Source organism: Bombyx mandarina, chromosome 19 (assembly GCF_030267445.1).
Source record: "Bombyx mandarina strain Sakado chromosome 19, ASM3026744v2".
Classification (NCBI taxonomy): domain Eukaryota; kingdom Metazoa; phylum Arthropoda; class Insecta; order Lepidoptera; family Bombycidae; genus Bombyx; species Bombyx mandarina.
This window is the reverse complement of record NC_143225.1, coordinates 6578332-6591587: the sequence shown is the minus strand read 5'-3', so window position 1 is coordinate 6591587 and position 13256 is coordinate 6578332. Positions and strand designations below refer to the sequence as shown.

At 32.8% G+C, this 13256-nt stretch overlaps 2 protein-coding genes across 4 annotated transcripts in view; one reads left to right on the top strand and one right to left on the bottom strand.

Moving 5' to 3' along the window:
* Positions 1 to 734: 734 nt before the first annotated feature.
* LOC114242675 (uncharacterized) lies at positions 735 to 5399 on the top strand. The gene is made up of 5 exons (XM_028173936.2): positions 735 to 1575; positions 1905 to 1999; positions 2674 to 2993; positions 3756 to 4023; positions 4290 to 5399. The coding sequence occupies exons 1-5, from the start codon at positions 931 to 933 to the stop codon at positions 4699 to 4701; spliced, it is 1740 nt and encodes a 579-aa protein (XP_028029737.2). The 5' UTR covers positions 735 to 930; the 3' UTR covers positions 4702 to 5399.
* Positions 5400 to 5599: 200 nt separating this feature from the next.
* Positions 5600 to 13256, bottom strand: part of LOC114243469 (uncharacterized) — an 88118-nt gene continuing 80461 nt past the window's right edge. For all 3 annotated transcript variants that reach the window (XM_028174979.2, XM_089735147.1, XM_089735148.1), the window contains one exon: positions 5600 to 13206. In XM_028174979.2, coding sequence (XP_028030780.2) covers positions 10708 to 13206 — 2499 coding nt within the window. In that variant the 3' untranslated portion in view covers positions 5600 to 10707. The remainder of the gene's footprint in view (positions 13207 to 13256) is intronic.

Here is a 13256-nt window from a genome sequence, read left to right as displayed (position 1 = left end):
GGAATGGATAGTTTCGTTCAATCTGTAATAAAAAGATGTAATCATAATAACTACATAACAAGCAGCGAAACTCCGTACCGTAGAAAGGCTTCGAAAAATTTAAAGAAGATATAAATTTTAGTCATTAAAATTTTGTTTACGACGTTTACGAAGTTTACGACGAATTATAAAAGAGCTAGGCTTCAGATGAAAAAAAAAACAGAAAATAATCGGAAGCTGGTAATTGAAAAAAGTTACAATTCGATTACTACGAATCGAATATCTTCAAAACTACACCGACACTACAAATAGTTGTAAACTACACCGATGAGCCTTATGTCGACTCATCACGATGATAGCGACTCGGGTGATGAAAACAGTGATGATGATGATGGTCAAGATTATGATAACGAAAAAAAAATTACAAATACCAGCTTCGCTTCAACTGAACCAAGACCTGGCAACAGCTCTAGTTTTGATTTAATAGAAGGAATATCTATTTTACCCCAAGATTAAATTATTACAATTATTAACCTATATTTTTTTTTGATGTTCTAATAAATATATAAATAAATACATATGTTGATTTTTATAATTTAATTGCATTATGACGCAGAGTAAATAGTGTTTTTGCACGTGAGTATACCATGGGGTCCCCCACTACGTCAACAAATGCTCAAGAAGTTTGCCGGCTATTATATCATTTTTCATAAAATTAAGAATATAAAGTAAAATAAGACATGACTTAAAGGTCTTAGTTACCAGGTCATAAAATCTCTTTAAAAAAAGTATGGGTTTCGATTCGAATATTTAAAAATTTAAAAAGTTTATCTCTAAACCCACCACTTAAGTGTATAATCTATGCCCACCACCTACGACTTCGATCATTATTGATCGAAGACCTACGATATCTTTTTAAGAATTTTCAAGAAATAATAAGAGTTTATAGAAATGTCTGAAATCATGTTACGACCAGAAATCGCTAGATTAGTTCCCGCTTCTATAGTGAATAATGTCTCAAGTTTCGTATTTTACGACAATCATCCGCGCGACCAAAAACTTATTGATATCGTAATATGCAGCAATTCCGGAGAAATCCAAGAGTTTTATCAAAGAGACTTAATTTGTTCTTTGTTACTTGATAACACATCAGAACCTTATAGCATTAAAATGACGAGAAACCCAGAAGCTGACTTATTTTACTTGGTACAAACTAGAGAAGATTTTTTCATTTTATCCCGTAAAGAAACTTTAAAAGTAGTCAAAAGAATATCCAACGTCGAGAAATATGAAATTGATGATACCAAATGTACTGGTAGAATACAATTAAAAGTTTATTATAAAGATGATGCTATTCCTTTGGTATTTAATGACACTTTAGCAATTATTGAAGAAAACACTACAATGGTTGAAGAAGATGAATCGCCCATGCTCGTAGTAGAGTTGCAGAGTAAATTATCTGAGGCAAAATATAATTTAGAGTGCAATGAGAATACTTATCGAGAGCTGGTAAATCTACGTCAAATGGCCTCATATTCAATTTACCAGAAAAATCAGGGTATCAGTGATAATCCACAACCAAAATGTGTAAAAGAGGTGAGGAGAATTTAAAGTATTGTTTCATGTTTAATAATATCGACATTTGAAAGACAAACGTGACTAAGTGACAATAACTGCTTTATACATAAATGATAGGCAATAACCGTATTTGATGCACAAAAAAAAAGATTACTAGGTCTTTTAAAATCATTTCAATCCTACAGCTAGCTTCGTTAAAATAGAACTTTTTTCAGGTATTTCAACTTTAAATTAGTCTACTGTAAAGTTAACACATTATTGCTTAGTCATGTTTGCCTTTCAAGTGTTGATATGTTTGTTTATTTATTTATTTCATAGATTCAATTGTTTCTCTTCTCTACTTTCAGATGAGCGAGTTCAAGTTGAAATTGAAGTCACCATGGGTAAAGTACTGTAATAAAAAAGTTGTCATAGCCATTGATACTTCAAATCATTATCATGAGTAAGTATTCAAATTAATCGTCAAGATAATTTAAAAAAAGTATGTAGCATTTCAGAAAGTATTGACTTAGAGTTCAGTTTTGAAGTTTTTTGTTATAGATCTGTCAATCTCCAAAGATAGTAGTTCAATAAATAACTATTTAATACAATTAATGATAGTCTCACATATTTTTGTTAACAAATACTAGTAGCCAATTTAATTAGTAGTTTATTGGATTGTGGCATTGTTAGCCCTTATGAGAAGATAGAACATTCTCCTCATTTATGCTGCGAAGCCCTCATATGTTCTTGTTTGAATAGACATTATACATTAGAATAGAAGTTGATCTTGTGTCAGTGCTAAAATATTCCATTATTGTGTTTTTAATGGTATACTGGAGATTTAACAGCCTCACCAACTGTGAACAAAACATCAAAAACAAAAAAAATACTTTAATTTTGTTATATTCAGTAATTGTATATTAATTATATAAGATGATTGGGGACTGTTTTTTTTTTTTTCATCAGAACCAAATATACTCTATTTTTAGGAATGATAACTCGAAACATAATTATTTTGACTATTAGGATACCAATACCAATTGAAGAAGTGCACAGTGCAATTCTGCAGCATGGATTTATATTTCAATATTTTTTTATTAGTTTACATTTTAAGTCTTTACTTGTATTTTACAGAGATGTGGAGGAACTTCACCTACTTTTGAACAACAATTGTTCATCCCTAACATACACAACAAAATTATTTAAAAAATACCACAAACCACCTTATTGGATTGAGAAAAAGAAAAATATGATGGAACCAAATTCAAAAATCACAATCGTCATGATTATAGAATTTGATGAGTTGTTTAATACAAGTTTTAGTAAAGTTGAGTTGGATGGTGTTGTAGCTTTTAAGAAAAATGGAAAAGAGTACCTTGTGCCTTTTGATCATGTTGTGATATCCTCTATGGATGCTATGGGAGAGAATTTTGATGTATTACCCAGTGATTTTAGTAAGTTTTGACATTTTGTTACCAAAGCAGGTACACTTACATGACTGCATTAGATGTGATTATATCAAGGAATCTGCAAGAGAGTACTATGTGTAATCTCAAAACTTCAATTATAACAAAATCATGAGAATACAAATTATTCCCCGAAAATGGAATGTGTATTAAATAGTAGGTAATATTATTGAAGTTGGGAAAAACTAAAAACCTCAACCTTGGTTTTTTGCTTTTTTAACTTCTCAATACCGAACATCCTGTTATGGTCTAACTTATGGCAACTTATGCTTTATAAATAAAGTCAATAAATTCAAAAATATAAGACCTAGAGCCTTTATTCAGTACCATTGATACTTTCACCTCACGTTTCTAGGTGGGTGGCGATTTTCACATTGCAATATCTATGAAAACAATAAAAAAAACAAAAATTTAGTACCATGTCGTTATTTATAAATACTATGAAACAAATTGTAGTCTTTGTTGTATATATGTTAATAAACAAATTCAATGTAATGCAATTAAAACTACTTTTACCGCTGACCGTCGTCAGTGATCACGAAAACTGTAAAGTATTTGAAACATCGGAAATAATATGTATAATGACACTAAAAAACACGAGATTAAACCGTAAAAGTAATTCTAATCATGTCTACAACAAGCAAATATCAAAATACTATTTTTAGTGTAGCTTAGATACGAGTTTAAAATTTCTTTATATATTTTTAGATTACTCTGAAAATAATGCGAATGTTGATGATTATTTTTCAGCTGACCAACACAGCGTTTTGGCTGCAATAACTAGTACAGTAAAAACGGATCTTATTCTAAGACTTATAAAAGCTGAAATAAAGCAAGACTTTCTAACATCATTAAAAGCAATTTTGTGTGACTATTTACAAATGGAAACAATTCCTAAAATGGATAATGTTTTGATTCATAAAAGATCTCCATATCATAAGTTGAATGGTATAATCATTGTTTTCAATGATAAATACACACTTGAAGAAGTGAGATTTGATGTCACAGCTTATAGCAGGTGAGTTAAAAGCATGCCATGCATGCATCAAAAAAATAACAAAAAAAGTTCTTTAGACAGCTACTGTTGGGTGAGCTCACAGCACATCTCATGTTAAATAATTATTGGAGTTAATAGTTCTTGAAATATCAGGTCAATCTGAAAACTTGATAGCTTTGCCAAACATAGATTGTAATATTTACCCAGTATAATATATTTAAAATAAATAATATATTCAGGTGATATATTATTCTATTATATTCATATCATGATATTTTTTATTTCAGGACACCTTCACAAGTTTTGGCTCTAATACGCTACATTTATGACGCTGTTCCCTTCAAAATACTCATTACGACGGCTGACCAGAAAGTAACTACAAAACTAGATGAATTTTCTTCATACAATGATACTCTTGAAAGTCCATCAACTGTGAATAATTTAGCGTATGCATCATCAATACTGAATAGGACCAGTTTAGTGTTAGAATATCTAGATCGTTCGATGATAAAAATGAATGAGAGCAAAGATCCGACTGCGAGGGACAAGATCGGTAAGGTAATTGATTTGCTTGCGTGTGGCCAGACTGATTATAATAAGTTTAGAGCGAAAATGTCAGAACTAGGGGCGAAAGGTGTTATAAAAATGTTGGGGGATGATGATAATTCTGACAACGAAATCGAAGTCAACAGTGATTGATCAAAAACATTGTTACAGTTCATATATGTCTGAGTTTTTATTTAAAATGTTTTTGACCTATAGAGTACAATGTGAATGTGACCACCTACTTTGAGACATGAGGTCGAAGTCTCAATTGCATTGTATATAGGTACTTTATAAAATATCAATTAGGAACAAAACGGCACCTGGTTGTGAAGGCTTAAGTTATAGTTGCATTGCCGTAACTGCTATTCCGCCCTTCAGATAAGCGTGCTTAGTGCGAGTTTTTTAACTTCTCGATCGCGTAAAAGTAAACTGAAATTTGTAAGGAGTTAGAACAGCGCCCCTAACGGCAAACGAAGGAACGAACCCGCACTTTTTTTTTCCTACCAAGCTGTTAGCCTTGAGAGGCTATTTCAGCGTAACCTTAACTAGTAGGTGAGCTCACGGGGCTCAAACCTGACGACGTTGCTAACACGAACCCTAGCAAGAGCAGTGCTTCGCAGAATCTCTACTACCGGATCAGAAACGCGACCCACTGACAAGATCCGGCGATAAACTCAGTACAAACTCGCACTAAGCACGTATGATTGTCTCGCAACCGAACTATGCGGAACAAATAGGCAACGCGTTTTTGTAATATTAAGGCCTGTATGTTTTTTGTTAATAAAATTGTCTGTGATATTAAAGCAATATGGAATTAGTTAAGTTTAAAAATAAAACGAATTTTCTTAACATTATAGTAGTACTTTATTTCAATACAATATCAGTCACCTTTTTAAAATTCTTAAAACTATATTTAACAAAATAAATTGACAAAACAAACACAAATAAGATTTTTATTGGTATACTTAATAAATAAAAAATTCGATGCATTTCAGTTTTAAGACTTTTTTTTTATTTTCAACTATATATACATACAATATTTTTAATGAACTAATATTTACAGTACCGGTAAAATGGGGCGATTAGGGATTGACAGGCGAATCGGGAAAAAACCGGGAAAATCTTTCGACGCTCAATATAAGTTTTATATTCGTTGCAAAATCTTCCATTTTTTGTAGTTTAATAGTAGAATGTTGAAAGTTCACAAAACAACTCTGAATATGCATGATAATAGCTGCTAACTTATGAAAAATCGCGTTTCAAATTAACTTCCTGTGGTGGTCATTATTTTAGTGCTAGAAACTTTGCTCTCTTTTATTTATTTGATAATAATAGAAGACGACTATGATTTATAAACGTTATTTAGTGTTTGAACCAGCATATATTAAAGGTAAGTCTCAGTTGTTATTGGTTTTAATGTATTTGATTAAATAAAAATACATGTAAAAATCTGTTGTTTTTGGGGATATTGGGGACGTCTTAGGTACAAATAACAACGAAAAAGGGGTCAATTGGGATGAAAATACGTGAAATGGAAACGACCTAAGTATAAATAGGTACAGGTTTGTAGGGTTGTCTATGTAGTTATAACAATATTTTTTAAATTTGTTGGTAAAAATCTGGTTTATTCGAAGCGAAATTGGGAATAAGTCTTTATTTGAAATAGATAAGCAATTTAATATAAGTAAGTCGATTTTGCAGAGACATGTAACAAGATCAATAAAATCTCAAGGTGGACAAAAATGTCTAAGTAATACATAATAAAATATTTAATATTTGTTCAGAGTCGGGGTATTCATCTGATTAATCCATGGAATAACCGACACACCTAATCTCTTAACCCAGATAGAAATATCAGCACTGTCGATTGCACCTATAATTGAGGTGATGTCTGCCATGTACTTTTGTCAGTTTTTCAATTTTTTTTATTGATGATCACTTTGTTGGTGCAACTAAATAAATAAATAAATTAAAACTATATATAAAAATAAAAGTAGTGCCAACCCTAGGAAATTTCTCATTTCGTCCCAATTAACCGCAATTTTCGGGTAAATAGGGATTACACCTATTTTTGCATTTTTTGCTTAAACTGGAATGCTAGTTGCATAATTTTAAATTAGATAACAAAGATGCCCCCAAGACTCAATCATTTTGATCCTGATATAGCATTATATACATCAACAACTACCTTAAAATTGCTCATAAAGTTGGAATTTGTCCCTAATCGCCCCATTTTACGGTACATTTTTTTCCTATGTCGGTAGCCTTAGGGGAGGGCTATGCGAGCGTTATCGAACGAATAGGTGAGCTCACGGGGCTCTAACCTGTGACACTAAGTACACACGAGGTTATTAACGTTATCGATAGCGTAAAAGTTAACTCAAATTTGTATGGTGTTGGAACGTTTACCTACGTTTGTCGCTAGGGGCGCTGCATACAAATTTGAGTTAACTTTATCGAAAACGTTGAAAAACTTGCACTAAGCACACTGGTGTTATTTTAGGGACAATATACTATTATAAAACAGCAAAAATGAATTTTCGCGAAATATTTTGGAAGTAAGAAATGTTTTCAAATATTTAAAACATAATTGTTATAGTGTACATTTTTAAATACCAATGGGGGCCATTTACTCAATGTCAATGTTAATGTCATGCTAATTATTAAGCTAGGGTAATTTAGATGACGTTGTAGTTAAAAACAGCACATGTTTTGCAAAACGAAATTGGTGATCATCAAAATGCATTGGACCCGATTGATAGTGTATCAAACGTGTGAAAATAAAACCAATTTTCTGTGTGCTTAGTGGAGTTTTTTAACGCTCTCGATAGCGTAAAATTTAACTCAAATTTGTATGCAGATATAGATCAGCGCCCCAAGCGGCAAACGTTCCAACTGCATACAAATTTGAATTAACTTTTACGCTATCGAGAGCGTTAAAAAAACTCGTACTCAACACACAGAAAATTGGTTTTATTTTCACACTTTTGATACACTATCAATCGGGTCCAATGCATTTTGATGATCACCAATTTCGTTTTGCAAAACATGTGCTGTTTTTAACTCGTTTTTAACTACAACGTCATCTAAATTACCCTGGCTTAATAATTAGCATGACATTAACATTGACATCGAGTAAATGGCCCCCATTGGCCATTAGTATTTATAAATGTATACTATAACAATTATGTTTTAAAATTTTAAGACGTACATCGGATACTTTTAAAAGTGTTTTAGTTATTTATTCTAGTCTTAAATCAGGAGTATTTTTAGTGTTTTCAACATAACGTCCAAAACATAATTACTAGCATTCATTCACCCTAAAATAAATATTTACATCAATATATAATTAATTATTCTTTCAGTGTTCTACAAAATTATAAAATATAAAAATAGTATTTGTATAGAATAAAAAATGAGTACTAGGACTGAAAAATGAGTATACATTTTTTGAAATTGAATACATTTATGGTACGTATCCAGTTTAACCCATCAAACTTTATAGCACCGTTTACTCAGCGACTTAAAACTATAAATTAAGGCTTTGCCCCAAAAATACTACTAGCACATTTAAATTAAACACAAAATAATCTTAAATTCTAAATTAACGATAAAACAAATTATCAAGGAACTAATTCGAACAATTCTGAAACGCGACTTGTAGTCATTTATAATAATATCAATAAAATTAACATTTATAAAAAATATATTGAAAACATGATATCTATTAAATAATATCAACCACAACCGAAGACCCTTAGCTTGTAACGAACAATCCGAATTAAAGAAATTGGTTTTATTTAAAATCTATTATTATAAAATCTTTCGAGTCCTGTTAATTCCATATTGAAATTAAACTTCCCAAAAAAAAATCAATAAAACAGGAAAATATTTAAATTTTGACGCACTGATAGAAGTTAAAATCGCGGGTCGCCATTAATCGAATATGCTGTAGCGCACATATTGTATCAATCAAAAAGTTTGTGCGATCTATTATAACATTGCAGTCTTCATTGAAATTCCGCAAGCAGGTACTAAATTTTCTAATGAAATACGTTCTTATCCTGTATTGGTTAATGGACATCGTTTAATAAAAATTAAACCACAAAAATGTTAATTTGTGTAATATGTTTAATTGTTGATATTAAATGAGATGTAGTTTGAAGCAGCAATTAAGATCCACCATGCAGGCACTATATGATTTACGAGTCCTCGTGATCAGTAACTTGTTACAATTTATTGTCATTTTTAACTTTTTTCTGTGAAGGAAAGCAGTACTGGGTTCCCAAAGACATTTTTAACCGCATAGAGAATCGTTGCGTGTAAACACGATTGCTCGTATGACTAGAGATATTTTAAACTGTAGGCAGCGGCTTGGTCCTGCCCCTGGCATTGCTGAAGTCCATGGCGACGGTAACCACTCGCCATTAGGTGGGCCGTATGCTCGTCTGCCTAAAAGGACAATAAAAAAATAAATAAAAAAAACAATTTGTAGATTATGTCAATCTGCTTAGAATATAATATGCGACGATACGGTAATCTGCAATAAAAAATAAATTTAAAGATAAGTTTGTCTGCAACCTATTTGTGTGCATATTTGACCAAGATAAAAATGAAATGTATGGGATTGTTCGTTCCAACCAATTTCCTAAACAAAAATTATATCGACAAATCAATATGCTCTAAACGGAGAGGGTACATTTACCCTTTCTGGAGCAATATTTGACGACAAATAAGGATTCGCTCTAAAGGTAGTGTGAAATATATGGAGGGTGGAGGTAAGGAGCACCATCTTGTATAAAGGCTCACCGCTCACCGAAATAGCGGTAGTGTAGCAATTGGAAATGACATGAATGTAGCATATTTAAACAGAGTGAAATGTGGTAGTTTATTACGCTGTTTTTAAAATTCTTTCTTCCACTTTTTTATTGCTTAGATGAGCGTACAACCTCACGGCCCGCCTGGTATTAATTGGTTACCGGCGCTCATAGACATCTACAACGTAAATGCTTGAGTTGTAAGGTCTCCGATTTTACAGTACAACGGCTACCCCGCCCTACCCTTCAAACCGAAACGCATTACTGCTTCACGGCAGAAATAGGGTGGCGGTACGTACCCGTGCGGACTCACAAGACGTCCTACCACCAGTAAAACCTATGGTACCACCTTAACTGCTGGCTCCTTTTCAGCGGACACCTTTTAATACATGCTGAGATGGTGCTCCTTGCTTCTACCCTACATAGCGAAATATCATAATATAGGTTACTAGTTTTTGTTACCAAAAGTAATTAACAGTCGACGGGCAGATGTGACCTACTACATATGTATCCCTTGAATTTATAATCTCATCATGTTGGCAATTCGTAGGAAGTTTTAGTTAAAGTACAGAATGTGCGTAATAAGAAGGAGGCATTGTGACGGAGAATTACAAGGCAATTTAAAAAAAAATGCTACAGTTTGAATTTCTTAAAAAAGAAAAAAATTAAAAAGGTTAACGTTAAACTAATAAACAATTAGAATTTTTGTGGCACACGTGTACACGAACGGTTTTGGTATACTTCAAATCTATAATTTAGATTTATATCAATGTTTTCCTACCGCCATGCTGTACCTCACTCTCTGTTTAAAAACCACCGAGTTTCTGTCTGTATCTATAGTTATTAATTTCATGAATTAGTCATATATCGTCAGGAGATAAAGTCTTAATTACTTTTGGTAAATAAAAATAGCACTGTATACCACCTACATAGGAAAGATAAGTGAAATAAAAGAAAAAACTCTTCTCGCATTAAAACAAAAAATCTTATCTTAATTATGTCAGGTACTAGGAAGCTAAACAATGCTGCCTGACTCTTCATAAACATTTACAGCCTACATTATATTTAAATAAAAAAATCAAGAGAATCATACCTACTCATTGGATATGTCATAAACTTAAAAATAATATTGCACGTCCGGCCATTCATAGAATCTAAAAAATAAAATTAAAAAAATATATTTTATAATTTACTTACAATTAATAAAATTTAACTATAAATTAGAACTATATTCACAAAACAGAGTACACAAAATATTGAAGAGTATTTAATTTACCTAACGTATTGCACTATGAATATTGCACACAGTTCGTAAATATTGCACACAACGTTTAAATTATAATCAATCGTCTTGAGAACTCTTGCTACTATCGTTGTAACTAGTACTTTCGATATTAATGTCTTGCTCTCTAAAACAGTTAAAAAACACTGAATGAGTTTCTACACTTTCAGCCCCGGATTCACTTCTAGCTTCATTTTCCGTATCGTCACTTTCACTGCAACTCACAATTTTTGCTACAACTAGCTTTCGTTGGAATGGCGTTGAATTAGTCGAATCACTACTCAAGTAACCAGAATCTTGAACGTTTGTACCTTTCTTTTGTCTGTTCCGTGGCTTGTTATCGATTTTGTCATTCTTCACGAATGTATTAGTGTTCAATCCACTACTGGATGCGTCGACTGAACGTCGCTTGGTGAAGGTTCTGCAAAAATTGCCAGTCGTATTTGGTTGAGCATGAAAGTTATCGTATTCCGAGGGTTGTGATTCGACAGAAGCTCTCATTGAACCACATGGCGGTCCATGATATGTTTCAGGAGTCGTTGATGTATCACAGTCCACTATATCCTTTGTTAAATTACTTTCAAATGTCCTCGGATTGAGGCTTCTGCCGTTATCGTTTTTTGAATACTCTCCTATAGGTATTCTATCATTTTCTACTTTCCTAGGAGGACTTATTGGCTGTTCGTATATTGGGTAGTCAATCGCGGGGGGTAAAGGCGGAAGAACGTCCGGTCTTGCTAAATTTTTCAATTGCTTTATAGTTGGCGGTGTGGATTGTCGTTGTCTTTTTGAATGCCTTAATTCTAGAGTCAGAATACGTCCTTCGTCTAAGTTCCATTCTGTTGCCTCATCCCACGTTTCATCTGTAGTACTATCTAAGCTCTTCGAGCCGCTAAAGGAAGTTACAGAGAGCTTAGGTCGGTCGTGAATAGGTTTTCTTTGATCACATGCGTTCCGCAAACTGTGAAACTTCGTTGTAGACAATACTTTTTCATCAGATTTTACAAAAGTTCCACTACTTCTCAATTTTATACGTTGCCGTGGAGGACCTTCCTCATTCTCAATACTCTCAATAGATTTTATAAAATCTCTCCTACTAAACTGTACATTATCCATTAAATCTTTGTGTTTTGTATGCTTTCTATCTAATGTATCAGGTTCGAAGCCATCAGATTCATGAATTTTAATATAATTTTCTGGGGGATCTTTTACTTCTATTGTCAAACAACCAGGTTTCTCTTGTAAAGCATTGGTAAGGATAAGTTTCTTACTTCCCATGGAACATTCTGATCCACTTGGAGATGTCGGTGTACTTCCAAAGTTATAATTATTATTTACATACACTTCGCTTACTAGACTGTAATCATGATCCTGATTTATTATTTTACAAGACTTACTTTTGTCGTTTGTTTGACGAATAGTTTCATAATAATTTGGGTGCAAGGTAATGTCGTGGTGAGGTGACGGGGTATTACTATTGCTACTCGAATTAATTTTGTATATCGCATTGCGCATCGTAAGCTCTTCTTCTAAAGGTAGAGCATTGCTTAGACTAGGACTAGCTTGGGATGATGGAACATCTGGATATTCAGTTGGAGTTACAACACCTTTTTTATTAGAATTTCTTTCGAGACTGTCAGTTTCATATTCATTTCCTGATGGTATCTCTGTATTACGTCTATTTAATAAAGCGATATGTCTACCCTCGTTCAATTCGTCTAATATATTACCATTAAGTTTCTCGTCATCTGAGCTGCTTGCTTCATTATAAGCTTTAGAACTATCTAAAGCTACGGCTTCATTTATCATGTCAGGTAAGACATTATTATTTTTAGGTATATAGTCAATTTTTCTCGGAATACCTGAAAAGTAATGTTCTACATCTAATGCGTTAATATCATTAACTTCCGCAATGCTTTGCCCATATCGAGAATAGGTTATATTATCAAATTCAGGCAATGGCAAATTATGATTCCGAACACCTGGTTCGGATCTTATTGACATTGTACCAGAATTTTTGGGCACGTAAAAGTCATCCCCGTTGTTCATAGAATTCGATGTTGTAAAGCTGTGTTGTTTACGTATTTTGGGACCTCTATTCTCTGTTAGTGGTGGTAAAGACATTATAGAATTAACAACGCCATGTTGTTCGGCTAATCTTAAGAATTCACCGTCTGATTGCTTAGCCGGTGGTATATCCTCCAACCATTTTCTGATACTGATCTGTTTATCTCCTTTATTCCCTAAGCAGTTAGAACAGGACGGGAGACTGTGCTTCACGTAGTACTGCATATCATTTGAATTTCCCGATTGACACCCGGGACATCCAATACAATCTTTTCGCCTGCTATTGTCTCGTTTCAAACTAAATACGCTGTCACTTTTTTGACTTCCCAAACGTTGATATAAATCTAAGTTGTTTCCATTTGACGAGTAAGTTTCTTCTTCTGGTATTTCATTGAGAACGGGTTGAAATCTTTTAGTTGCCATTTTATGTTTTGCTATCGATATTACTTCTCGTATTTTCGTTAAAAATTCTAAAGCTGCTTCTGGAGGTTCCTGTAATCAAAGAAATCATTTATAGGAACTGATTTATCCACTAATGACTC